At 54.2% G+C, this 26240-nt stretch overlaps 1 protein-coding gene across 3 annotated transcripts; it reads right to left on the bottom strand.

Moving 5' to 3' along the window:
* Positions 1-1245: 1245 nt before the first annotated feature.
* Positions 1246-26228, bottom strand: CDK12 (cyclin dependent kinase 12). 3 transcript variants are annotated; one of them, XM_068660773.1, is made up of 14 exons: positions 24703-26228; positions 20051-20932; positions 16378-16554; positions 15445-15584; positions 14868-15038; positions 13975-14164; positions 13062-13118; positions 12412-12513; positions 11298-11375; positions 10690-10806; positions 9954-10085; positions 8952-9166; positions 6798-7259; positions 1246-4297 (listed from the first exon to the last, which is right to left on the bottom strand). In XM_068660773.1, exons 1-14 carry the CDS (start codon positions 25752-25754, stop codon positions 3582-3584), a joined length of 4491 nt encoding a protein of 1496 aa, XP_068516874.1. In that variant the 5' UTR covers positions 25755-26228; the 3' UTR covers positions 1246-3581. The 3 variants fall into 3 exon arrangements, with proteins under 3 accessions (XP_068516874.1, XP_068516876.1, XP_068516877.1); XM_068660775.1 differs by having other exon boundaries at positions 1246-4270; XM_068660776.1 differs by lacking the exon at positions 1246-4297 and adding an exon at positions 5378-5818 and having other exon boundaries at positions 24703-26226.
* Positions 26229-26240: the final 12 nt, after the last annotated feature.

Here is a 26240-nt window from a genome sequence, read left to right as displayed (position 1 = left end):
GGTTGATGCCGCAGGAGCAAGGGCGGGGAGGCAGCCAGCATCCAGCTGGGATTTAATCCCCCACTCGAAGGCTTCCTCGGCTTGCAACGGGGACGCCCCCGATAAGTTCCCCGTGGGGAGGACGTTGGGGGTCGTGCTCTAATAGGACCAAGGCTGCTGAGACCTGCGACCAAAAGGGTTTGGCTCAGGGTGCTGAGACCACCCGGGGGGGTCCTCACGCTGCACCCTGGGGGGGAGCAGCCCTGGGCAGGGCGCAGGAGGATGAGGATGATGAGGATGAGGATGGATGGGGTTGCCCGGCTCCCAGCTGCCCCGCTCATAAATCACGAGGAGGGCGGCCAGGTCCGGCTGCTGGCGAGCTCCCTCCTGCTTTTGGAGGCACAGCAAAGCACGGCGCCTCCGCGCCCCCCCCTCGCCATCTGCACGCGGGTGTATTTTAAGAGGTGTCGGCGGCGGGGATGCTAAAGCAGGCGAGAGGAGAGCGAGAAACCGGGGCTGCAGCGGGAGACAAGAGGCGGGGGCTGCTGAGAAGGAGGCACGGGGGTGGCACGCGGACCCCCACCCTCTGGGGAGCCCCCGGACAAAGCCTGTGGCCCCCACGAGGATGCTGGAGCCAGCCCGGAGGAGCAGCAGCTCCCTGCCACCAGCTCTGCTCCTCCGCCCTCACACCAGGGCCCAGCTCAGCCCCCCCGTCTGCACCCCTTAGGGTCCCCAAAAAGGGCTTTGGCCACAATGCCCCATGTTGGTGCCATCGCTGGGGGGGCAAACCACGGCCCCGAGCCCCCGCTGAGCACCCCATGAGCCAGGCTGCGGCCGGGGCTGCGCGGAGAAGCCCGGGGAGCGCCCGCTGCCACCCCAAAAAGGGTGACCCAAGGGGCCTCGGAGCACCCAAGGGACGGGGCTGCCTCTGTCCCTGGGGGCTTGGGACCCCCCAGGGCTGCGTCTCTGCTCCTGGCCCCCCTGGGCTCTGCACAGCTCCAGGCTCTGACCCAGCAGCAGCTCCGGTGTCGCCCCCTGACCCCATCCACTGCTGGGGGGGCTCACGGACACCTTCAGGGGGGCACGGTGGGGGGCTGAGCACTGCGACCACCCGGCCCCGGCCCCGTTCACTTACCAGCACCAGCACCAGGGAGCAGGATTGGGCGCTGGGGTAGGGAAAAGCTTCAGGGGAACCGTGGTGCCCGCGCCACCCGGCAAGGCTACGGCGAGAAGGGGAATAATTCAAGGCAAGGGAGCACGAGGTGGTACAGTAACAGGAAATATTTAATTTTCCAATCTCCACTTTCCATTTTTATAAACTGAAAAGAAATTTATTTTTTTTTTTAATATATTACAAAATATCTGTACAGAGACAAAGGTACAACCAAAAAAAGGCGCGCTCAGGGCTCGAAACGGAACTCGGGAGAGGTACAGAGAGAGCCCGGCCAGCCGCTTCCCCGCCGGGCACCGACCCCAACGCCATCAAATTCGGGAGGAGAGGCGGGGTGGGCTCCTCCAACAGCTTGTCTGCAAGCTGCATCGCTTCCTAAATCCTGTCAACGCATGTTTTCCCCCCCTCGGTAAATCCTTTTGTCTTCTTTGTACAGAGCCACTTCAAAAAAAAAAAGAGAAAAAAAGAAAAAAGGGGATGCTGAGGCTGCAGGAGGGCGAGCACCCCCCCAGCTCTCCTGCACCATGGGGTGAAATTTGGGACCAAATCCTTGGCCCTGGCACCCGCAGCCTTCGCTCTGTCCTCACAGGGACCGGGAGGTTGGTGGTGGGACCAGTTTGGAAGAGCCACTGGTGGAGGAGCCCCCAGCTCTGCCGGGGAGCGGCGAGAGCCACGGACCCGAACAGGGGACAGAAGTCCGGGATTTCTGTCCCCTGCTCGGGGCGCAGAGGGCCAGGAGCCCACCTGGGGTCCCTGCTGCAAACCCAAGTGGCCCCGGAGCTGGGGCTGGGGCCTCGTGGTGCCCCCCAGCCCTGGCATCGCCCCACGGGGAACAACCCCAAACTCGACCCCAAAAGCTCACGGGGCCGTGCCAGGTCCTGGGGAGGCCGCTCCTGCCCTGCTGGGTTAAGGAAGGCTCCGTCCTCGTCGGGCTTTTCTGGGGAGAAGCCAAATTTGGAAAGCTAATAAATAGGCATCCGCTTCCTAAGAGGATTCAGCCCTGGAACACGACTTTTCCTTCAAATTGGATGGGCTCGGGAGGAAAAGGCAGAACAACAACAACAAAAGCTCCACCACGCACCAGCGCTGGCAGCTGCACGGTGGAGAGAAAAAAAAAATAAATTAAAAAAAAAAAAACAACTCTGGAGAGGTGACTGCTTTATTTAGCGCGCTCTGCATCTTACACAACTTCTCTTCCACCCCCCCTCCCCCCCCAGCACGTCAGGCATAAACTGGCAATTAAAAAAAAATCAAAAAGCTGCCCCAAACCCCAGACCCACGCCGGGGATGCGCAGCAGGAGCCGCTCGCCCTTCCCGGCCGGGCGCATCGGGGGGAAAAAAAGAAATAAAGCCAAAGGCTGCCGCAATGCCTGTGAACTCAACAACTCTGTTTTCCATAGGAAAGGCCTACTTGGAAAAAAAAAAACTTATAAATATGTACCTCTGCTTTATTCGTCTCTTTTGCCAAAGTCTCATGGAAATGGGCACCGCAGTGCCCTGCGAGAGGAGGGGACTCCTGGGGACACCTCCCCAACAAAAAGGTTTCTGCGGCCCCGAGCCGCTGCCCGCCCCACAGGCAGCCTCCTGGAGCCTCCCCACCACGTTCGGCGTTGGTTTTGTTTTCAAACTTTAATTCTCTCAGCGGTTTGGAAGTCCTGACTGACAAAGAACGCGTATTTCTGTGTGAGGTGTTCGCTTCGGCTCTCGAGCATCTAAAAAAAAAAAAAAACAAAAAAAAAGCTTCCCACTGCAACTTTAGGGCAGGAGAGGTACAAAACTCAAAGAGACCCCTCCCGAAAGCCAATTTTCTAAGGCTACTGTCAGAAGAGAAGTGCCCCAGAGCCACCAGGGTCGGAACCTCAACGTGGAATCGAGCGAGGAAGGGGCTGGGTGGGAAGGAAGCGGGATGGGGAGGTCTGAGTACAAGCCAGTGCCCCGTCCGGGCTGTCCACAGCCAAGACAACTGAGCCCAGTGTCCCTGCAGTGATATATTTCCATTTATTTATTCCTTTTTTTTGTTTTTTTTTTTTTAAAGGGGATTGAAAACATCGCTTTGGGAAGCAGGCTCTCCCTCTGCCCCTACCTGCCCCCCTGGCTTCTCCCTCCGAGAAGCGCCGCAGCCCAGCTTGCCAAATTCCTTTATTTCATTCCACCGCCGCGGCTGGTTTGTCCCATTCCTCCTCTTTTTTCACTAGCTCCCCCCCCTCCTCTGCTGGCTCAGGGCAGAAACCTCACCGTGGTGGTATATTTTTTTTTTTTTGTCACTACCCAAGCACGAGAGGTTTTCCCAGCGCGCCCCCCCCGAGCCGGGAGCAGGGGACGTCGCAGCAAGGAACGCAACGGGGAGCGCAGCCCAGCCCTGGCTCTTGGCCCAAATCTCACTCACGGCCACGAGGCGAGGCAGGGAGAGGCGAGGGCGAGAGGACGGGGATCAGTAGGGAACCCCTCGGCCCCGTCCCCCGCGCGGAGGCACCCGGCCGGGCCCGCGGTAAGCCTTGCCGTAGGGTGCAACCTGGCTGGGGGCACCCCATGCGTGGCCGGTTCCTGCCCCGCTGGCGGCGGCCGTCCCCGCGCCCAGCTCGCTGTAATTTTGGATTTTGGCCTCCGGGTGCAGCAGCGTGGTGGTGGTGGTGGTGGCGGCGGCGTTGTTGCTCCCCTCGGTTTTGGCGAAGGGTTGCCCGACCGAGTGTATGGCTACGGGGACTCGTGCGAAGCGGAGGTCCTGGTCCCCTGGGAACTGGACAGAGCCCATGCCCTGGTAACTGCTCGTCTCCCCGAGGTGGCTCACGGAGCCCAAAAAGGTCCTGCTTTTCCCCAGAGGCTGGGCAGAAGGTTCCAGCAGCGTCTGGCCCGAGTTCAGCTCCTCGGCCCCGAATCCCCCCTCGGAGCCCTCGGCGCTGTAAGTCCTGGACGAGTGGGACCTGCCGTAGTCCGCCGACCTGGAGGCTTGGTGCTCGTGCGCCGCGTGGCTCTGCGACTCTGCCTCTTGCTGGGAAAAAAGCTGCAGCAGAGCAGCCGTCACGGCTGGGTTCAGCTCCGGCGCCGCGTTGGAGAGGTCTCCTTCAGAGAGAGGTGGCAACGGTGGCGGCGGTGGTCCGGGGGGCTCGGGGGGTCTCTTCTCTGGTGGGAGAATGCGAGGAGGACATGCTGTGGAAGGGTTACTCCTTTTAAACACCGTCTTAAAAAAGCACGCGAGCAGATATAAATACATTTCTACCAAAAGAAACAAACAAAAAAAGAAAGCAAAGAGCCCTACAGCACGCCAGCCTGCTCTCCAGGATGCGCTGGAAGGGAGGCGGAGGATTTTAGGGGCTGGATCTCGCTGCAAGCCCAGCACACACCTCCCTTAAGGGCTCCCCCGCGCTCCCACCCAGTCAGCAGCAGCTGCCCTAACACCTGGGCACCCGCAGAGGGAATTCCTGCTCCTCCATCAAAGGCTGAGGCAGGGAGGGAGACAGATGTGAGCCACGGACAGCCCGTGCTCCTCGGAAGCAGAGCCTCCTGCCCACAGGGACACCAGTGGCACACGCGTGCCACCGAGCTGGTGAAGGGTTTAGAACAAAACCCAGCCCCAAAAAACAGCCCCAAAGCCAGCCCCGACCCCATCCCATGGCCTAGCCCCAGCACCAGCTCCTGACTGCACCCACACTGATGGGAAGGGGACAGCTGCCCCCAAGCTGTGTCCCCGGCTGTGTCCCCTCTCTGCCTCCAGGGCTCCTTACCAGGGGCTTCCTGGCTTCTCCTGCTCCCCGACCCTTTTCAGAACTTCTCCAGCCGACAGCCCCAAACAATCTCAGCCCCCAACCATTTGCACAGCACAAACTGCCCTGCCACACGTGCAAGCCCGTCCCCTTTTCCCCTTTCCCCCCCTCCCGGCTCAGACCCGAAGCAACAAGCACTCCTATAGCCAAAGGATTCCTCCTGCTAAGAACAAAAGCACCCTCCTAGCACGCCCCCGCCGTCCCTGCTCCTGCTGCTTCGCCTCCCTGAGCCTGCAGGAGAACAAAGCAGCCGGGTGAGGCGGTGCGAGGAGCCCAGAGCAGAGCTCGAGCCCTGTCCTGCCAAGGCAGCCGCCCGCAGGACGCTCCAGTCCTGAGCCCTGCACTGCCTGCGTCTCACTCAGCACCAGGATGGGCTAGGTGGTGATTAAAAGCTCTTACTGGCGATGACACAAGAGGCCACGAACGCCTTGCTCGAATCAGATCCTCAAATCATGTGCAAAAGTGGTTATTAAAAAGGTCAAACTTTATTGTGAAAACCAGTAGTCTTCCAGGACCACCCCTCCACCCGTATCCGTCAGTCCACTTTAAAACTAGATTGTATTGAAATCCAGAAAAAACAATCTTCAGGTAATTTTAAAGCCAAGCTGATTTGGGGACAGCATAGCATTTAAAATAATTATAAACAGAGAACAACGTTATTTAATTGAATCTGCTCTACAATAACCTAATTAACTTCCAGTACTAGGGCAAAAAAAAAAAAAAAAGAAAAAAAAAAGCACGATCACAACTGGCTTGTGGTGGGCGGGTGTGTTGAAGGCACGAGAACACAGCACGTTCAGCTACATTGCAGAGGAGTTGTGTATCGGGCCAAAAGAGGCTCCCTGGAGAGTCTGAGACATACTCAGGAGGCGCTTCTAGAATTTGGTGAGGTCGTCACAGGATGTTGCTAATAATTCAAAAAATCAACAGAAAAAAAAAAAAAAAGACATGGAGACATTTACACTCACCTCTGAGAAGGAAATCCAAGAGATCACCGATACAGTAGGTCTTTAAACATGCCTCTTACTCGCTCTACAAGGACCAGCCGTGCGGCTCAACCTCAGAAACTGCTGAATTTCAGTGCTCGTCCGAGTCAGACCAGGACGTACGGACCAGGCAGGCTGAAGCTGGATGCACGGCGTGTGCAGAATGGCTACCAGCCTCCCGTTTCAGCACTCTCCAATATTTCAGTTCTCATGCTATATTTACAATCCTCTCTGCGCTTTTTTTTTTTTTGATTTTTTGGGTTTTGTTTCTCGAGTGGGCAGGAAAGCAGGACGGGAAGGGTGCAAAAATAGCTGGGCTAAGTAAGACAGGGAAATCTGCACGGCTGCAGATCCAACGCCCCGTGCAAAAAAAACCTACCTGAGTGTGTAAACCCAGTGTGGAATAACTGCAACTAATGACAGGGTGCAGACTAGCAGCTGCTAGGAGTATCAGAGGAAGAACTGACCTGCCACAAGCTTCCCCTTTCATTTTGTTTTTTTTTTTTTTTTTTTAGGGAAAAAGCAAAGCCTTTCATCTTCACTGACCCACTCACAGTGGGGTATTATGGGGTTTCGTGTTTTGGAGACCTGAAGCAGACCAGTAGGTGTGTTTTGGCTCTTTGCAGTTGGTAAAAACCTCCTGAGCAGCCCAGTGCTTACCGCAGGGAGTGGGTCAGTGTCTGTCTTTGGAAATCTGCTGCTTGCCCACCACATCCTAGCCCCCAGCTCCTCCCATCCTCACCCCCTGCCCCGCTTCACGAGCCTCCCTCTGACACAATCCTCCAAACATCTCGGTTCCTCCCGGGCAGTTAAACTACAGAGCCTTCCATACGAGTGCCTAATTGTTCAAACAAGTGAACGGCATCCCAAGATGCACAGGCTACGGTCGTGAGTATTTACCTGTGCTTTCCTCCGGATGCACTGTCGGGGTTTTCCTTGGCCCCCGCTGCTCGCTGCTTTTCTCCCCTTTGCTCTCCTCCAGGGTTATGACAGGCTCCTGGCTCTTCATCAGCTGGCTGAGCAGAACGGCCAGCACGTTCTGCATTTCTCCCTGAGCACCGGCTGCTTCTGGAGTCACCTGCTCCTCCAGTGGCTGGGCCTCCGTGGGTGGCTCTTCTATGGCTTCCTCTGCTGCTGCCGCCGCCGCCGCCGCCGCCTGAGACTCCTGCTGCTGCGTGGTGGCTTCCGTCAGAGCGTTGATGGACTGGTTGAGAGCCTCCAGCTGCTGCTGCATCTCTGGGTTCGAGTGTACGTTTAACAGCTGGGCCATCTGGGGGACGCTCAGATCAGTCTGGCTCTGCAGCAAGTTCAGCAGAACAGCGAGCTCGCTCTGATTCAGCTGCTGGGTGATGTCTCCGAGGCCTGCAGGAAACACGAGAAGCATCACAGAAAGGTCAGGGGAAGTCTCACCACTCAGTGATCGTGGCACTGCACCAGCCGACACCTTCTCCATGGGCCCGGGGAAGGCGTGGAATCCTCCTCCTGGAGCTGGTGAGATTGTTTGCTCAGGTTTCCCCATCAGCGAGCCCCCTGCAGCCTGCGCTGGGCTCGGAGCAGCGCTGCAGCAGCACCCCGTGGCACTGCTCACACACTGCACTCACCCACGGCTGCAGCTCTGCTCTGTTAGGAAGAGGGAGGCTTTGTCAGCGCCCAAACCTCACAGAACCACACGTGGCTGCTCGTTAACATCAGCTCAGCCAAATCTGACCCCGCCGTAAACTAACCCAGGTCATCCCAAAATCACAGCACCTACACCTCTGGTCGTGGCAGCAAGCCACGATGTGGGATGCCAAGATGTGGGATTGAGACCTGAGCCCGTTTCAGGGGTGATCAGGGCAGCAAATGAGGGCAGTCAGCTCCTCCCGAGGCCCTTGCAGCGCTCCGTGGCCCAGGAGCACTCCCTCCTGCACTCGAAAGCAGGTTTCCTGGGCCAGGGCTAAGCTGCTGTTTGGGCTGGAAGAAGGGCGTGTTCCGCTGATGCAGCCAAATAAATGAGGTCAAGCTGAAAGCGATTCCTCACGAAAAGCTGGCCTGGGATCAGAGGGCTCCGTCCTGAGCTGTGAGTTTGTCTGAAATGCCTCCTCTAAATGGCATCAGCTCCCTCTGCACCACGCAGGACCAGAGCCCTCTGAGTGACACGGGTGTCCCTTTCACACCGACCCTGCAAGCCAAGCTCCTTGGCAAGCACGGTGCGCTGGGTTGGTTTTAGAAGCTTAAAATTAATCTTCCCTTACAAATTCAGCTTCTCTTCCTGGTGCACAACCCATGCCCTGCCACTCGCTCCTCTCTCTGTTAATCCAAGCAGCACCTTTGGTCCATCTGCCATGTTTCAGCAAACACATGGGTTGTGTTCCCTCGAGCAAGAGCTGTCTTCCTCGCTACTTGTCTGTTCAACATTTGACACAAAGGAATCTTCAGCCCGCATATGGGTTTTCCTCAGGCTTCTAGAGAACAATCGGAATGGTCTGGGCAGCTCTGTGCATCTCCACATTCCTGGAATCAACATCCCTCCCCTCTATTTTTGGGACACCAGAAGGTTGAAGGCGTTTTGGTCACAGTGCACAAGTCCCAGTCCTGGGAGTCTTTAAGACCAGAGGATCTTTTCTCTAAGGAATAACGCTCAATAATAGACATTTTTGCCCACCAACCCCTAGTCTGTTATCTCCCATGCCTAAGCTTTATATAATTTGATCAGCAGGATCAGACTCCAGCTCATTTGCACGCTCGTTAGATGGCTGCTCCTGCCAGCCTGGTATCTGTTACTCTGCTGGCCAGAGTGACTCCAGGATTCCTCACATTATTATTTGTGAAAGCGGGCTTAGGAGCCGATAATGTAACTCTGACTTCTGAAGACCAGCCAGAATGCTCTGTAGCCAACGAGCAAACAAAAAAAAACAAACAGGAAGATTCTGGAATGCCCCTTGTGTAGAAATGGAGGTGAAAGAATGAGATTGGCTTGAAGAGACTCAAGCAGCCCACATCCAGGGGAAACCGCAGACAGAGGGAAGGCAAGGTATCAAGAGGAGCCCTTCACAGGCCAGACGAGGCACTGACCTACTGCATCTCCAACGCCAGGCTCTGTTTTGAGCTGGGCAGGCTGTGAGTGCACAGGACTGCTGTTGTTTTTGACAGTGTCTGTGCTTGTAACAGAGGTAGTTTCTTTCCGAGAAACTTTTGATAACGGTGGCTCCTCCACTGCGATCCCGCTCTGCCGCTGCCGCCGTCGCTTCTTGCTCCACAGCTCGTGGCAGTCCTGCCAGTGGGGAAGGCTGGAAGAGAACAAGACTCGGCAGGTGAGAAACACGGCACCAAAAAAAAAAAACAAAAAAACATTTGAAGACCACAGAAAACTATTAGTGCCATCAGAGAAGCAGGGATGTTCCTCTGACTGCAGCCCTACCATTAAACCCAGAAGGGGTGAGTGCTAGGACCAGGAAAGGCAGCTCAATTTCCTGTGAATCAGGTAATCTGCACTGAGAATCTGCTCCTGAATGGAGTGGGTTCGCCACAGTACACACACACCCATCGTGAGCAAACTTACACCCAGCTCTGTGAGCACAGTGGCTTTAAGAAAGCAACTCGTTTCACTAACTCTGAAGGAAGGGGAACCTCAGAAGCCACTTGCTGTACTCGCATGCAAAGTAGCTAGAGCAGAATTTTATAGTCTGCCTAATTGGGGTGGGAGAAAAGAGCTGCAAACAGCACTGCTAAGCGGTGTTCACTCTCCTAGCCAACTAACAAGCCGTATAAACACGGCCTGGCCTCGATGGCACAGAGGACAGGGGTTTACTACGTGCTGCTCTCACATCTCCCAAGTTTTAGAGCACCTTACGAGCATTACGCTGAGCTTTATAAAACCAGCCCCAGTTTCAGGCAAAAATGAAGAGACCACACGAGCTGTCTGCTCAGCCATCTCCAAATGTAGGGGCAGAGCTGAGAAACGAATCCAGAAATCCTAACTTGATTCTGAGGGAAAAACCAAGACCAAGCCGGTGACTCCTTCCCAAAGCTCGTTAGCAGAGCCCACCACCGGGGAGGATTCCAGCTGGAACTTACTCTGGGGGTGCCATTTTGCTCAGGTCAACATCCTTCAGGAAGTCACTCTGCAGGGCCTGTTCTGCTGTGCAGCGCTTGCCAGGGTCTAGCGTCAGCATGTGGTCCAGCAGGTCGAGAGCAGACGAGGGAATGCTGCACAGAGTTGGAAACACGGCTGAGTTAAGGGGTTGTTGTGACCTGAGGGAGCTGCCAGCTTCCAGAGAGCCACCTCCCGCCCAGGAGAAGTCTGTACGGTCAGATTTTTATTACTAAGGGATGCACAGCTCAAGGACATCATGACAGGAAACAGATCCACAGTATTTTTAGCCTCATTTTTCCCATTTAGGAAGCGCAGCCCTGCCACAAGTCCCACAAGCTTATCACACGATTATCCTCTCCCCCCAGAGAGCACATCTCTGAAGTCACACAGCCTCAGCACCGGGAGAATGCCACGCTGCCAGGCGTGACTTCCAGATACGGACAGACAAGGCAAGACCCAGCTAAAAGTGTCCCACGTGCACAGAGGCAGGGAGTCCCTCTGGAAAACATGTGGCAGATCAGCTGTTTAGTGGACAGTGAGCCCCTTCCAGCCTTCCACAGGTGGGAGAAGCCCTCCTGGCTGCCTGAGGATGCAGGATAAGCACGGGAAGCACTGCTCTACCCTGCAAGGTACACTACAGCCGAGGGATGGATCTGTCCCACAAGGTAACATGTGGCTGTAACCCCCACGCTTATCCTCTCCTGAGCGGAAACTCACAAGGAGAACTCCTCACGCAGGCGCCTTCGGTATTGCTTCTTGGGTTTCATAGTGTTGAAGTAGGGCAACTTGATGACATCTGGCCACACTGCTGGACAGGGGCTCCCACAGAGGCGGCTGAGAAGCAGAAAAGCAGAGTAAAATCAGCAGGTGAAACGCAGCAAGAAGCAGAAGTGTCACTGAATCAAGTGACGACATTTCCTTTCTAAGCAGCTCGGCACACCAACAGCCCAGGTCTGTGCACTCTTTGACAAGGATTAGATAAACAACAGGTTAAAAAAATGGAGCCAGGAAGAAGAAAAATGCTTACTTGAGTTTATAAGGCATTCAACAGAATGAATTTTCAGTGAGATGTAATTTAAGGTCATGATTTTTGCACTCAGCTAACTACAGCAAAGTTTACCGAGGGTGCATACGTTAGTGGCCAGACACTCGATAGTAGGAATGGACACCCAGATGCTTAACTATTCACTGTTGCAGTTACAGTCATTTACTGATCCTTTTTTGCAGGCAGATTAGAGAGAGAGGGCTCTTATAATACAGTGACTATGTGCACGAGCAGTTTCTGCAGTACCTCTTCTCATAGGCATGCATGTGCAATGCTTTACCTGATTAATTCAAGCTGAGCCAGTTCCAGATTGGCTTGAAAAATAGGCTTCTTTGTAAACAGTTCCCCGAGGATACAGCTGGAAAGAGGAAAAGCAAGAGGTCACGACAGCAAACCCTTGGGACGATCGTTTGAACACTGCAGCATTTCTGTTCAGCAGCAGGTTTGCCTAAGGAGAGTTATTTGCATCGGGGCTTGTAGTTGAGGACTGACAAACTAACCTACATGTACAGTCACCAATTCCACGCAGCTGGGAAATAACACTCACTAGTCTGGTTAACACATCACGGGCTTCACACTAACTCTTTGCAGGGAGAGTACGATGTGCCAACAGCTCAGTAAGAAAAACAGGCAGGCATCTTCTTCCTCCATTTCAGCCCAATTATCCTTCCAACTTCACTGCTACAATTTGGGGGATATCTGCGGGCCCAAATATCCTCAGCTGCCAGGAGCCTGCTGTTTGTCACGGCCAAGCACAGAATACAGACACAGAACGCACACACGGCGCTTGTACAGCTGGAAGGGAAAGGAGAGGGGGCAGCTCTGGCTCAGTCAGTCCTTAACATCTACCCTGAAGCCTTCTGGTAGGAATGACAATCAGTGCCAAATATAGCAGCAGACTGATAGAGACACCTGTCTGCTGGCGCGGGGCTGACCCCACTCATTTGGCACAGGACTCCGAATAGCAACTGGACTTCATGGCCAAAGTTTCCAGAAGTAATTAGGAGGGCCTGCCTTTTACAATGCCTTTGTTGTTGCGTACTAAGTTCCACTAAAAGTTTACCCACGTATATCACAATGGGATGCACACGCTTCAGGAAATCCAGTCCCACTTCTAAATTTTGAATCCTCAAGATTTTGGTTCCAAATCACTTGGAAGAGTTTTTATCTTTGCGGCTAAACTGCCCAAAGATAGCATTAGTTAGGGGACAGCCACTTATTTACTTAAAGCACAGAATTTTGGAAGTATTCCTATACTATGACAGCACTCTCTGCCTAGCTGGAGCAGATTTTCAGAGATTAGCACAAGTCAGAGGCTACCTTCCATCAGAACCTCTCCATTCACATGATAAGCCCAGCCCAAAGAGGACAGAAGATACAAGCCAGGCACTTACCCACAGCTCCACACATCTATGGCCGGCGTGTAACGCTCCTCACCTAGCAGCAATTCTGGAGGTCGATACCATAACGTAATGACTTTATTTGTGTATGGACGGCTGGAATGGAAACAAACATAAATTGACATCGAGAACCATAAAACCCTTGCAAAGGGTAATTATTAATTCCAAAGCGTAGAGTTAGCATGTAAGTAGAAGCAGTGAGCCTTCAAGTGCCCAGACTTTCAGAGCACCTGACTGAGTTAAATAGAGCTGCTGAGATATCACAGCTTTTATAATCTTGCCTAAATGCACCAGGCAGCGGGTTGTAGGTACTCAAGACTGAAAAATCCTGACCTGCAAGAGGCAGCAGCACGCTGCCCCAAGTGAATAGTGACCGACCTCAATAGCTCAGAGCAAAATGTGGTCCATGGCAGGCAGAGATGTTTCAGTTCCTCATGGGTGTGTCTAATGGGAGGCTATTAATACCAGCCAGGAGGATTTTCTCCTGACAGCTGGAACTGCGTTATACCACTTACACCATGCTGGAAATCATTTCTCAGGCAACGCCAGGGCTTCCAAGTGAAGGGACTACGCGAGTATCAAGAACAAAGGAACTCATCCCACCTAGGTAAGTCATTTCCCTTCTCCTCTACCCCCAGCCTCACCTCTCCTCCGAGCTGTAGAGTCGGGCGAGTCCAAAATCTGCAAGTTTGATTTGCCCACTGAAAGACAAAAACATTCACTGGTTTGAACTGAGCTGGGCTCACGTGCTGCAAGCAGTAAAAGGGAAGGAAATCTCTCCAGGTAGCAGAAAGGCCTAGCCAAGCAGTATTTCCAGCAATTACTTCTGGCTCTATCAGTCTTAGTTTTTCAGACCCCATTTCATGTTTAAAAGAAACGAAAAGTAGTAATTCAATCCTATTTCTCTCACCATCCCAACAGGCCAATGTCTTAGGAATTTTTATATGACAACCAGACACGCGGATGCTATGTGCAGTACCATTCTCACAGGTTCAAAGTTTTCTAAGGGTATCCAGACAACAACTTGATAATTAACAGTAAATGAATAACTGTAATGTATTCTGCAACAGACTGTGCTACTGCCAAACACTATCTGGAGAAGAGAGAATTCAGGGAGAGCTGCTGCTTTTGACCTTAACCCTCAATGGTTTCCCTGCATACCAGCACTTCCAATAAACGGTATTTCTGCCAAAATGCCATGGAGACCAAGGGCACAGGGAGATCCATTTAATTTAAGCTGACACAAAAGAAACTTAACTACAAGAAGCTGCAAAACAGCGAGCAGAGGGTCTGATGTGAAGAGACTACTGGCAGCATGTTACATGGAAGGCTCTTAGGGCTGCTCCCCCTTGCAGAAGGAGCTGTTCCCAGCCAGCTGCAGCTCCCACAAAAGCTAACAATTGGTGGAAACATGCAGGACTGTATTCTTACAGGGGTTCAACACCTCCTATTCCTAAGCTTCCTCAAAGTGAAGACAACGACTGAGTGCTTTCAGCTGAACCCAGGGAGAATGCAGGGAAAGGAACTTGGAAGGAACCGTGCCGACTGCCAGGTTACCTGTTGTTCAGTAAGATGTTGGAGCACTTGATATCTCGATGAAGGAAATTCTTTTTGTGACAGTAATCCAGACCTTCCATTAACTGTTTCATGAAAGACTTGATATGGTCCTCTGAGAAATGTACCAAGCCAGATTCTAGCAGCCCCATTAGGTCATGGTCCATGTACTCAAACACAAGGTAAAAGGCACCTGGTAAAATAAAGAGAGCTGATTAAGACCAGAGAGGAGTAAAAAAGGAATGGGAAAGGAGGAAAAGAAAAAAAGAATGGAAGTACATTTAGTTGTTGAAACACTTTCCTTTGTGTTTTCAAGCTGAAGATTTGAAATCCGGATGTCCAAATTCTGAACAAATCAGTTACCTCTGAAATAGCCATGTTTACCCACCCATTTTTTTATTTTTAAAGTTACTTTGATGACAAGTATTCTGCTATGCACACCTTGAACTGGTGCTTCTGTTGTCCCCGTTTCTCATGATGGGGAAGTTCACAACCAAACCAAAGCAGGTGGGATGCTGTTGCACCATTCTTCCACGGTGGCAGAGGACAGAAAGCTTTCCACACTGTTGGTGAGTTACCAGCACTAATCAGTGTTAAGTGACCCCATATAGGCTTTTTTTCCCCAAAAATTGCTTCTCTGACCCTACAGGAAAAAATGCAATGTATCCTTTTAAGCCTGCTTCTACCTCTGCACTGTGACAACGCACAGTAACCAGGATCTATCCTTTGATGTTAAGGCCAAATCTGGACACTGAACTTGCTGGAAACAGGCACTGAGGAGGAATGCAACAACAACAAAATCTACAAACACCGGGATTTTAATTTCACACTAACAAACAAACGAAGTTGCAACACCTCTTCGGCTAATTGCAGCCACACCCTGCAGCAAACACTACCTTTGTCCTTCTTGAAATCCAGTGCATCTTGTTTGTCCGTGACAATTTCCTTCATGTTAACAACACTGCGATGGATCAGCTGCCGAAGAATTTTGATCTCGCGGATGGCTGTGATGGGGAAGCCTTCCTTTTCATTGTCCAGTCGCACCTTCTTGAGAGCCACCAATTCACCTGCCAGAACACGGCAGCGTTAAAGCCTCTGCACAGATCCCTGCTAACAACTCTGAGCTTGCAGCAGGACACTGAGCATCGCTACAGGCAGGGCCAGCATCCACCCAGACACAGCAGAGCTGTTTTAGTTACCACCCCACTGTTTTTTGCTAGCAAAGCTCTGTCAAAAGTTATCACACCAACACAAGACAGATGACACCGGGGCTCCTCCTAGTTTGCTTTAGTGGAAAATCAGACAGGTGAACTCAAATTACCCCAGAAAAAGCTCATGAGCTACAATAAAACCCGACAAGGCTTCAGTTGGCATCTATGGCTGCCACGGTTGTGCACACTGGATACAAAATTCCAGGAGCAGAGAGGGCAGCTGGACACTCAGCAGCACTGCAGAGCCTGGAAAGATCTTTACCTGTATCCTTGTCCTTGGCTTTGTACACCTGCCCGTACGTCCCTTCTCCAATAATCCCGATGATGTCAAACTTGTCCACGCAACGCTTCCCCCAGTCGCTTTCTGTCTGCCTCCTTTCCCCATATCGAGGACAACAGATTCTGAAAGAGGCAAGAGGACTGTCAGACAGCTGAGTGCGCCACTTCACCCCTCAGACACCCCCGTTCAACCGTTTGGGGCTATACCCTAAAGAACAGCAGAATTTGTCTGTGCTCTCATATGCTGAGTGTACGTTTAAGAGTTTAATGAATTATGCTACGTGATCTCAGCTCTCCAGACCCAGGCACTGTCATACAGGGAGAAAATCCTACTCCAGAGACTGAGGCACCCCAGCCAGAACACTCTCAGGATCTGATCTTCCCCCTTCTTCTTCTCCTCTTGAGGAAATAAGGAGTACAAAGCAGCGTGGAGACAACGAGCAAAGTGGCTAGCACACCACCTTAAATCCCCAGACTTTGAGATGGCAGAACCACTCTGCTACTGCCTTCCTGGGGCATGCAGGTTACTACACAGACCTCATTACAGGCTTTAAGAGTAGCTTGAAGAACCAAAGCCTTATCTTTATCTAACAACTATCAAAGAATGACATTACAGTAAGACAAAATTATTATTTGGAACTTTTGTTTCAAATAAAACCCAAATTTCCAGTGTTTATACGAAGCGCAGCTAGCACCTTGCACAAAAATTACCAGGGGAGCTCGCTGTCTCGACAGCTGCATAAATTTTGCTGCCAAGGGGAGTCGTGTGTGCCCTGCACACAGTCAGCTCCTCTAGGAGCTCCAGTGTGCACCACAGCAATACCGTAAAGCTTTGGAAACCCAGGCTGACATCTCTGAAGAAATACAAAACCTAAGAACCACAAAGAGATGAAAAAAAAAAGAAAGAAAGCCTTACTTTGGTCTCTTCTTGAAGGGTTGCTGAGGTGGTGTGGCTGCCTTTGGTTCCGGGGAGTCGGGAGGAGATGGATCCCCCCCAGGGAGCTCTGGAGGGAGCGGGAGGTCCGTGAGTAAGTGTCGTGGTCTCTGCTCTCTATCTTTCTTCACAGGTTTTGGAGGAAGAATCTCTTTTGGACTAAACTCCGAAAAGTTAATACAACACAGGAATCAGACTTAACAGCCAATCAACAAACAAACAAAAAATTCTACCGTACGACTAAAGCTGTCTATTTGAGAGCATAAAGCTAGGAGCCTAAGTTCAAGTGCCCAAATTAGCATAGCCACGTATAAAACTGGAAAACAGCCTTAAATTTCACGACGATAAGAAGTCAGGAAGTGAGCATTACGTTGGAATGCATCATCTTCTAATAAACACGTGGCTCTCCGCAGCCAGCACTTGCTCAACGTGCACAAATAACTGCTGCTTCTGAAGTTCCTGCCCAACTGCTCAGGTTATCAGCCAGCACCGCCTTCCGACCTCACTTCCTCTCTCTCGTCCATTTACTGCCCTGAAATTCAACGCATGACTTGGCCGGGATCGCTATAAATACCAACCCAGAACCACATCTCTGAACTTAGCAAGGACTGACACACAGCTGAGAAACCAGAAGTTAACTTCTTTTTTTTTTTTTGGGTAGTTAAACTATCAATGGCATCAGAAGCTCATTCACGTACATCGAGTACATCTCTTGTGTATGTACACAGCAGGAAGAACTCCTAGGGCTGAGTTGGCAGAACTCTCCTACACACAAATCTGTTTCACCAGGCAAAATAAGGCTGAGAGGTAGGAACCACCTCTCAAGGTTCATTTTTTTTTGGTTGTCCAGCGGGAGGTTTGCAGATTGTCAGCATCAGCAGGTCCAGTGCTCATCAGCACAGACATCTCCGCTGAGATGAATGCTTGGAAGCGGGTCGTTTGTCTGATTTTCCTCCCAGACACTGCCCAAATAACAGGAAAAGCTCTCGTGAAATACAGTCAAGATACAAGCGAGGCAAAGCAAGGCACTGTCCTGGCACTGAGGTGTGTTCTGTAAAGGAACAGGGCAGCAATCGTCCGTCCCCTGCTACAGAAGCCACCACGAGTCCCAGCAGCCAGGTCTCCGGAGGAAAATCTTCATTGAAAGGCGCTGCCAGGAGGAAGAAAATCAAGAAAGATGCGAGAAACAACTGGAGCAGGAGAGCCGTGCGTGCTGCAGCTCCATCCCCGTTAGCTGGCAATGCAGAACGGTGCCCAGGGAGGCGACCTCAAAGCAGGAGGACCCCCAGAGGAGGTTCTGCAGGGCAGCAGCCAGGAGGCCAGCCCTTCGCAGCCCCCCCACGTGTGCTGCCACGCTGCCCTGGTGGCAGCCTTGCAGACCCTCACCGGGACAAGGCAGCTCCTCATCTGACTGCACGTTTAATCCACCTCTAACCGGCAGCTGTTTGCTTCTGATGCTGTACAAATACTTACTGCTACACGCCCTCTGACCCTGCCGAGATCTCAGCCTCTTTCCAGAGGCACGAACAGCGATTTCTTCAAAAGATTTCCCTGGGAAGGGCACAGCTGTGCCTGTGGGCTCCAGCCACTGGTGGCCAGCCTCAGCTCCCTTCCCGAGGCTCTCTGTTAGCTTAACAGCAGCTCATCTTCGTGCTACGAGGTGGCTGCTGGAACTTTAATTACCACCAGGACATTTGGGCTTCTCACCCAGCACTGAGGAGGCTGAACGGACACTTCAGAGCTGCCCAAGCATCAAGGTGACAAAATCCAAAAGCCAGCCCCTGACAAAGGCTCCCAGAAGCTACCTCCTGTCCTCACCACCCCCAGACAGCACAAATGCCATCAGTCGGGGCTGTGTTTTTAACTGTCAGTGCTGTGAAGTCAGCCAGAGGCTCCCAAAAACCCGTGCAAGCTAAAGGAGCTGGTGCAACACCAGAGGTGATGTCTGTACCACCTGGATCTTGTCTCTGCCCTCCTGCTGCTCCGCTAGGTGAGGAAGGAGAGGGGACCCATGGCACACCCCGACGGCAGGGCAGCCAAAAGGCTGGGGAGGCTCTAATTGAAGGAGCTGCACTTTGTACTGGGGTGCTTCAAAGCTTGTTTCCAGAGCCTACGCTCAGCAGGGCCTCAGAGCAGAAGTGTTTTCCACTCCAAGCATGTGAAAACAAGAGTTAAAAACTTCTGCTCCTAAGAATGAGGCTGAGGAAGAGCGAACTTCTGCAGCAGGCGGTGCCGTACGCACCTCCTGCTGGCCTCAGCAGATCGAGGGGACTTTCCCCATCCTTTTACTGGCAAAAAGTCCCCGAATCCGTTCCCTGAGCTAACGGCCAGCCCTGCCATCGTCCACCCTCCTGAGTTCACGCTGACAGCAGGCAGGAACCTGAGCCACTTCCACAAACCTGAGCCACTCCTGGGCAGGGAAAAGGAGCTCGAGGCTGAGAATAAAACACGCGGTGTTCGCAGAGCCCTTTTTGTGGCTGGAAACAGGGGAACACAGCAGCAGGATCCTGCTGAGGCACGCATTTGAGCTGAAAAAGTCTGGAATCTGTTAAAAGCTACTGCTCATCCCAGGTGTGTTTAAATTAAACAGGTATTTGGTGAGCAACGTCACACAGCTGAGGAAGGGCAACGTGAACAGGCACAAGTTTAACTTCTGCCTTGATAGCAGGGACAGCACTGCCCTTATTTACACCAGCACAACCCGTGAAAAATCAATGAAATTAATCAGAATTTCCGTGTTCACTCACACCGCAGGGTAATTAGAGCAAATCTTAACTATCACGTAACGCCCTCCTTGCTAAAATCATGCAGCACTAACAAATGAGACACCAAAAACATCTTCAGCAGTGGCCGGAGACACTGAAGTTGTTAGCAGAACTCCAAGCCAAGCAGGAAAATATCAGGAGTGACCTTTTCTTTTCTTTCTACTTCCACTTCAGGTGTTTGGTAGGGCTCCCCTCCTCTCCCGCGTGCTACAGCTGTGAATGTTACAGCTTCAGAGCTGATCTCAGGAGACTAGCCCTCAGGCACCAATATAAATATAAATTTAAGACAAAAAAGCTGAAGTTAGGTGCACTTTTACAGTTTTCAAAGAAGCCATGCCTATGCAGTGGTTAAGAAATACATCACTGCCCAGGTAGCTGAGAGTTACACCAAACCCATGGCATTTCTTTGCGTGTGGGCACTGCGTGTTCGGTGAAATATGGAAGAGGCACAGCTCTGCTTCGTGCTCCTACACTGGAATTGTTGGCTCCTTCCTGCTACTACACACAGGTTTGAGAGAAATCAAGTTAAAAAGCAGCTTCACAGCAAGTCTGTGCAAATGGCTGCAACACCAGAGTGCATAATGCTAGATCTGTGCTTCACTACTATGAAAAATATAAACAAAGTGCAAATTTTTCCTAGCCAGCATGAAAACAGAAGCCAAGCCCCTGCTCCTCACTGCGACCGCGCGTAACGACCTGCACAGGACCATGAGAGGCTCCGCAGAGAGCTGAGGAGCCAGAAGCAGGAACGGCCCAGCAGCAGGGAATCCTTACACGCGGCTCGGTCTTCAACAGACCCTGCAGGGTGAGCTGGGGACTGTCAGCCCACCCAGAGCCACCAGGAACCTGCCCGCTGGCAAACGCAACGAGGACGCTCCGTGGGACCTTACCTATCCAAGTCATCTTCCCCAACTAAAAGAGGGGGGAGCGGAAGCGGAGGCAACGTTGAAGTTTTCAGGTGCGGGATAGCAGCCGTCACAGACACTTGTGGTTTTGTAGCGACTTGGACAGAGGACTGGGAGTTCACCTGAGAGGATAAAGTAGACGTCCTTGGGTGGGAAGAAGATGGCAAAGACGTTGGGACCGAAGGAGGGACCTGAACGGGAGTCTGTTGGGATGGTGGCAAAGGCGGGACCGCGGGTGATGGAGGCAAAGGTGGCAAGGGTGGAGTTGGAGGGGGCGGTGTGGTTGTCGGCAGAGGGGGAGGAGGTGATTTGATGGAAGGGAGCGGGGGTGGGATCTCCTTCTCTGCCGTGTCTGGCTCTTTTGGAGACCGAAGGTCCTCGGCCGCTGCTACAGGCTTTGAGTCTTTTGTTCCCGGCTGTTTCAAATCTCTGACTGGAGCAGGATGCTTCCTCTCCGAGTTCTCCTCCGCCTTGACTTTTGTTGTCTCTGCAGGTGCTTTAGGCTCTGCGTTTGTACACGGTAAGTTCACTAGCTCCGTATCTGAAGAAGATTTTTCAGATTTAACAGTTTTGGCGACCTTTTTAGGTTCCGTCCCAGGCTCCTTCAGGTCAGCCAAGCTGTTCTCCTTCCTAGCCAGGAAAACCGGCGAGCCCTTTGCCTCCTTTCCATCCACCTTGGCGGCAGCTGCCGCCGCTGCCGCCCGCTCCTTTTTCTTCCTGCTGAGCTCTGCCCCCAGGCTGGAGTTGAGCGGCAGCCTGGTGGGCGAGATGCTGGAATGGCGGCTGCGCGACCCAGACCTCTGCTTCTTGCTGTGAGATGAGTGCCTGGAGTAGCCGGGGCTTCGGCTTCGGGACTTCACGGATTTCCTGCGGACAGAAGAGGGAGATAGGTGAAAAAGCATCTCGGAGCCTCCGAGCTACTCACCAACAGCCTCGGCTCTCTGGGAACACCGCGAGTCCGTTATTTCCCGTTTATTTCCTCCAGGCAGGCTGTTACACCTGGCAGGAGAGACCGAAGACACCCAAACGAGTTCATGAGGACGAGCTTCAGGTCGACACCCAGCCCGCAGCGCCCCTACAAAGCACGCCGTTAAGATGAGTGAAGGAGGGAGACCGCAGGAGCCCCCAGGTAAAGGTGAGATCTGAGATCAATGCACGTCCTGAACAGAAACTCAAGTCCAGACCATCAGCTGGAAGCACTCAAGTCTTTCACTGCAATTATATACAGCTTCAGAGGAAACAACAGATAAAATATGTGCCCTCCCGGGAACGCCGCCTCAGGACACATCTCACTTCAAGCTAGTTTTTCCCCTGGTTCTTTTGCCACCATCAGAGCTTAAATTCACATACTGGGGTTGAGGAGAAGAAAAACCGAGAGTTTTAATTCTGTTTGAGGGCTGTTCATAGGGTCTCGGTCTTCGTCTCCAATAAACGGGCTCTGAATTTGTTAAATTTGTGTATGTGCAGAAGGGAAACCCCCCCTGAGCCCCCCTGGGTGGTGACAGCAGGCAGCTCTGCAGGAGCTGCAACTCCTCAAAGCACCCCGTCACGGACGGGTTTTGGTACAGCAGACGCTGGCTCACCTGCAGCCACACAATTAAAGATGAAAACCCGAAGAGCTACAGAATTGGCATTATCCTGAGATAACAACAATTTGGAAACTTAACAAAAGCTTGCACCCGAGCCCTGCTCCTTGGTGTCCTCACCACTAAAACATTCCTGAGGAGCCCTGGAGGATGCAGCTGACCACAACCACAAGCCGTGCTGGGGTCGGCAGCACTCACCCCTTTTCTCCTCAGCTCTGTGTTACAGGTTCTAGGCACATTTTCCAGTTTGGCATTCCTGGCTCTGTTAGACCTGGGAAGAGGCACAGTGTCCAGAAGCTCCTCGGCTTTCCCAGCCCTACCAGGGGCACCAGTCCCACAACTGTACAACAAATCCTGCCCCTTGCTCCACCAGCAGCCCCAGCCGGGCGTGCTGCAGCACAACGATGCTTCCCCAACACTTCTTGCACCGCTGCTGCGTGGTCCAGAAGGGTTACAGGGACACAGAAGGTGCACGAGGTGACTTTGGCTTTGGAAGATGCTTCCTGCCCTCCGGAACCATCCCCAGGGCTTGGGCAGGGGGAGATTCGGTCCTACAAGCAGATCTTTGTGCAGATAAACGGGGATAAAAACCACCTCGGTGCCTCCCTGATGCTGGGAACCAGAAATACAAGGCACTAACCAGGCCTGAGTTAGCAAGAAGCTGTCAGCGCCGAGGAACCATTTAAAAAACCCCAATTAGAAGAGCGTTAATTGCTCTCCAAGTGAGAAGGGCGTGCTGGAAGCCTGCAGACCCAGCACCATGCGAAGGCGAGGGGCTGCTCCGTGCTTTACCACGAGCTCTAACAGCAGAGCAGGGAGCAAACCAGCACCTGGGAGCTCAACTGCACGCCCCGCACCCTGCCTGCTCGACAGACGGACAGACAGAAGCTGCCACCAACTCCTGAATTCCCCAAAATCCCGAGCCACGCAGATCCCTGCCCACCACACGTGCCGCGCCGACCTGAGAGCACACCCCACCTTCAGCAAGCCGACCCAGCTGCAATTCCTTCCTCTGGTTCTAGCTGTGAGAACAACAGCGGCTGCAAGGCGTGAAGCCGCATCCCATCCCAACACCCCAAACCCTCCCGAGCCACCAAACTGTCCCCGTTTGTCCCAAAACAAGAGCAAGCTGCTCCGTGCTGCTGCTTGAAGCTCAACCCTTACTTTCTCCAGCCTGCACAGCGCCTCGCTTCGGTTTCCTACCTTCCTAACTTCCATTTTGGATGTGGAAATTAAACACTAAAAAAAATAAATGCTATTTCCAGGCAGCAGAAATAAAGCAGTGCCCCAGAAAGGCCCGCGCTACCTCCCCGGAGGGCTCCAGTCACGGCTGGGTGCTCACGGCGTGCGTGTGCCACCCGAGGAGCTCCGAGCACTGCTCCTGCCCCTCGGCTGCTGGAGCCGACCCCGAGGGCTTCAACCCGACCCCGAGGGCTCAACGAAGCGAAACCAAGGTGAGTTACAGCGCAGGGTTTGCCCGAAGGAAGGGAAACGCACCAATTCCCTCCGTCCCTTCGTTAGGATTCACATCAGGAGTGGTTTCTGAGGGCACAGCCCAGCTTTCTTTGGTTGTGTACGGATGGCACCGAGTTACCCACCCAGAGCAGAGCCGTTGGGCACCGCCTGAAGGCAGAGATGCAACGAATTTGGCACAGGCTGAGTGCAAACAGCGAGCAGCCTCACAATCAGTTTTGGTTCGAGCCCTAGCGCTTTGCCATGGAGCCACAGACACCCGTAAGAAGCTTCCCACAACTTTGTCAGCCCCGGGAGCAGCACCAGGGGCTCTGAGGTGGCTCCCAGCTGAGATCAGAAGAGGAGCTGTGGTTCCTCAGCACAGATTCAGCTCGCCAGCTACAAGAAGAGCGAGCTCCAGGCTCACCTGGGACACGGACCACGCAGGGGAGAACCCCTTCCACACACCCCTGCGCTTCCCACGTGGTTTTTTTTCCCCACCTGGGGCTGAACACGGACATTTAACAGATGCCACAGCACAACCTCCACAGGCAGAGCCAGCAGGGCAAAAAGCACCGAGGGGAGGGAGGAGATGGGCAGCAGCCGCCCCTCGGTACCTGCGGGGTGCACGCAGCGAGGCAGCACCGAACCCAGCCTGCTGAAGCAGAGCCAGATTTCCTGACCCAGAAACAAAATTTCCTGACACAAAACCAGAGCAGAGCAAGCAGATTTCACCAAACAGCTCCAGGTGCTAGAGACAAAATGCGTCTGACACAGGACAGAGCCCAGAGCTCACCCCCACCACAAAACATTGCGCTCCTGAGGCAAAAAGAAGAGTGACACCGGGAACTCCCTGAACACCATCCACAGCTAGAAAAAAAACCACCAGGCCGTGTGTCTGTGCGCCTAACGGGAAGAGAAATGAACACCTGGAATAAAACGGAGTTAGAGCTGCCTCCCAGGAACAGTTTCCTCCTGCAACAAACTGTCTGAAGAAAAAAGACAATTACAGTTTAACCAAAAATCACCCGGTTCCTACTCTTGCTCCCAGAACGCCCTGATTCCAGCACTGAGAAAAAGTTTGGGTTGGAAAGACGGAGTTTGAGGAGTCCTCTAATTCGGGGGAAGGGAACACACGCATGGGTCTGTTCCGAAAGGGCAAACCCTGCTCGAAACAAAGCCGCCTCCTGAGGAGCCCGATCCGATTTCACAGCAGCAAACAGGGGGAGGGACCCAGAGGCAGGTGGATGAGGTGAGCGCGTCCAGCGGGGAGCGCCTGGGGATCAGAGGAGCACAAAGCTGCCCACGAGGCCACGTGCAGGGGGCCACCAGGGGACAGAATTCGACCCCAGGAGGACAGAATTCAACCCCAGGGGACAGAATTCAACCCCCAAACTCCTCCAAGCCACCATGGACACTGCTGGGTGCCACCTGGGGTGGGTTTCCCCAAACCCCACCCTACAGAGCACCCCAAAGACCCTCCCCACAGCCCTCCCACGCGGGTCCCTGACCTGCTACCACCCCGCAGGGCGCTAACATGACCCCAAAAAGGCATCACCAGCCCCGTGGCCCCACAGCCACCCCGCGGAGAGCACCCACCTGGCGATGGGGCTTCGGCTGACGGAGCGCTTGGCGGCGAAGGGGCTGCTGGAGCGCCGGCGGCCGTAGGGGCTGGGCGAGCGGCCACTGTAGGAGCCGCTGCCTCGCTCGTAGCTGGAGGAGCGCCTCCTGTTGTAGGGGCTGACGGACCTCTGCCGGCGGCTGTAGGGGCTGGGCGAGCGGGCGTTGGACTGGTAAGCCACCGGCTCCTTGTAGGGGGGGCTGAGGGAAGGCCGGCGTGAGGAGCCGCCGGGGCTCTTGCGATAGGGCTCGTAGGTGCTGGACGTGTGCGAGCGGGGCGGGCTGAGGTCGTACTCCTGGATGTAGGAGGCTCCCGAGGGGCTGTCGTCCAGCTTGGGGCTGTCCGACCATTTCCTATGGGGGCTCCTGGATTTCCGCTTGGGGCTGTCGACGGTTTTGTAGCTCTTGGGAGCCTCCCGCTTGCGGTGGCTCTTGCTGCGCTCCTTGTGGCTCGACTTCAGCTCCCGATCCTTCCTGGATTTCTCCTTGTGCGCCTTGCCCGAGCGGGACTCCTTGGTGCTGCTCTTGGACGACGGCGCCTTGGGGTGCTCCTCGCTTTCCAGGAGCCTCTTGGAGGACCCCGAAACCCTGTCCTTGGTCGCCCCGGCCCTGCTGGAAGCCTCCAGGCTCTTCTCCAGCTTCCTCTCCTTCTCCGCCTGCTTGCTCTTCAGCAGCTCGCGGACCCTCTTGTGCTGGTGGTGCCGGTGCTTGGTCGCCCTCTCGCTCCTCTCCGCCCTCCTCTCCTCGTTCTCCCTGCGCTCCGCTTTGAGGCCCACATCGTCCGAGAAGGTGTCCGAGTCCGAGCTGATGTCGTCGTACTCCACCAACGGCTTCAGCACGGCCCCCAGCGGGGCCGCCGAGGCCTCCTGAGCCGCCAGCACCGCCGGCCCTTCCTTGGAGTGCCGCGATTTGTGCCGCTTGTGCCTGGAGGCCGCCCGGTGCCTCTCCTTACCCCCGCTCCCCCCATGCTGCGAGCCCCCACCCCCACCCCCACCGTCCTTCTTGCCCCCGTGCCTCTCCGGGTTGGGCATCCCTCCCCCGGCCGCGCTGCCCCCCCCCAAGCAGGGAGAGGGGGGCAAGGAGGAGGAAAGGGGAGGGAGGGGAAGGGGGGGGGTGGGGGGGGGCAGGCCCCGAAACCGGCCCCCCCCGCTGCTTAAAGGCGCGCTAAGGCCTCTCCTCCCCGCACCATGCACGGCCCCGGGGCCTGAGGGGAGAGCGGGGTTGGGGTTGGGGGGGGTGAGGGGGGGGGGGTGAGGAAGGGCCCGGCCTCAGCGCCTCATCCGAGGAGGGCCCAGGCCCGGAGGGGCAGCGCCGCCGCCACCGCCGCGGGGGAGCCCCGGGAAGGCGGGGTCCGGGCCCTCGCTGCCTCCGCGCCTCTCCCTTAACCCCCCCCGGCCCCCTCCCGTAGCACCGGCCCCGGTCCCGGCCCCCCGCCCCTCACGGCCCCGGCCCCGCCGCCCCCCGCTCACGGCCCAAAGCGAAACGGCTCCGGGATGGGGGGGGGGGGGGAGGGGGGG

Source organism: Anas acuta, chromosome 25 (assembly GCF_963932015.1).
Source record: "Anas acuta chromosome 25, bAnaAcu1.1, whole genome shotgun sequence".
In the NCBI taxonomy this organism is placed as follows: Eukaryota; Metazoa; Chordata; class Aves; order Anseriformes; family Anatidae; genus Anas; species Anas acuta.
The sequence above is the reverse complement of the archived record's forward strand: the minus strand, read 5'-3'. Positions and strand labels throughout refer to the sequence as shown.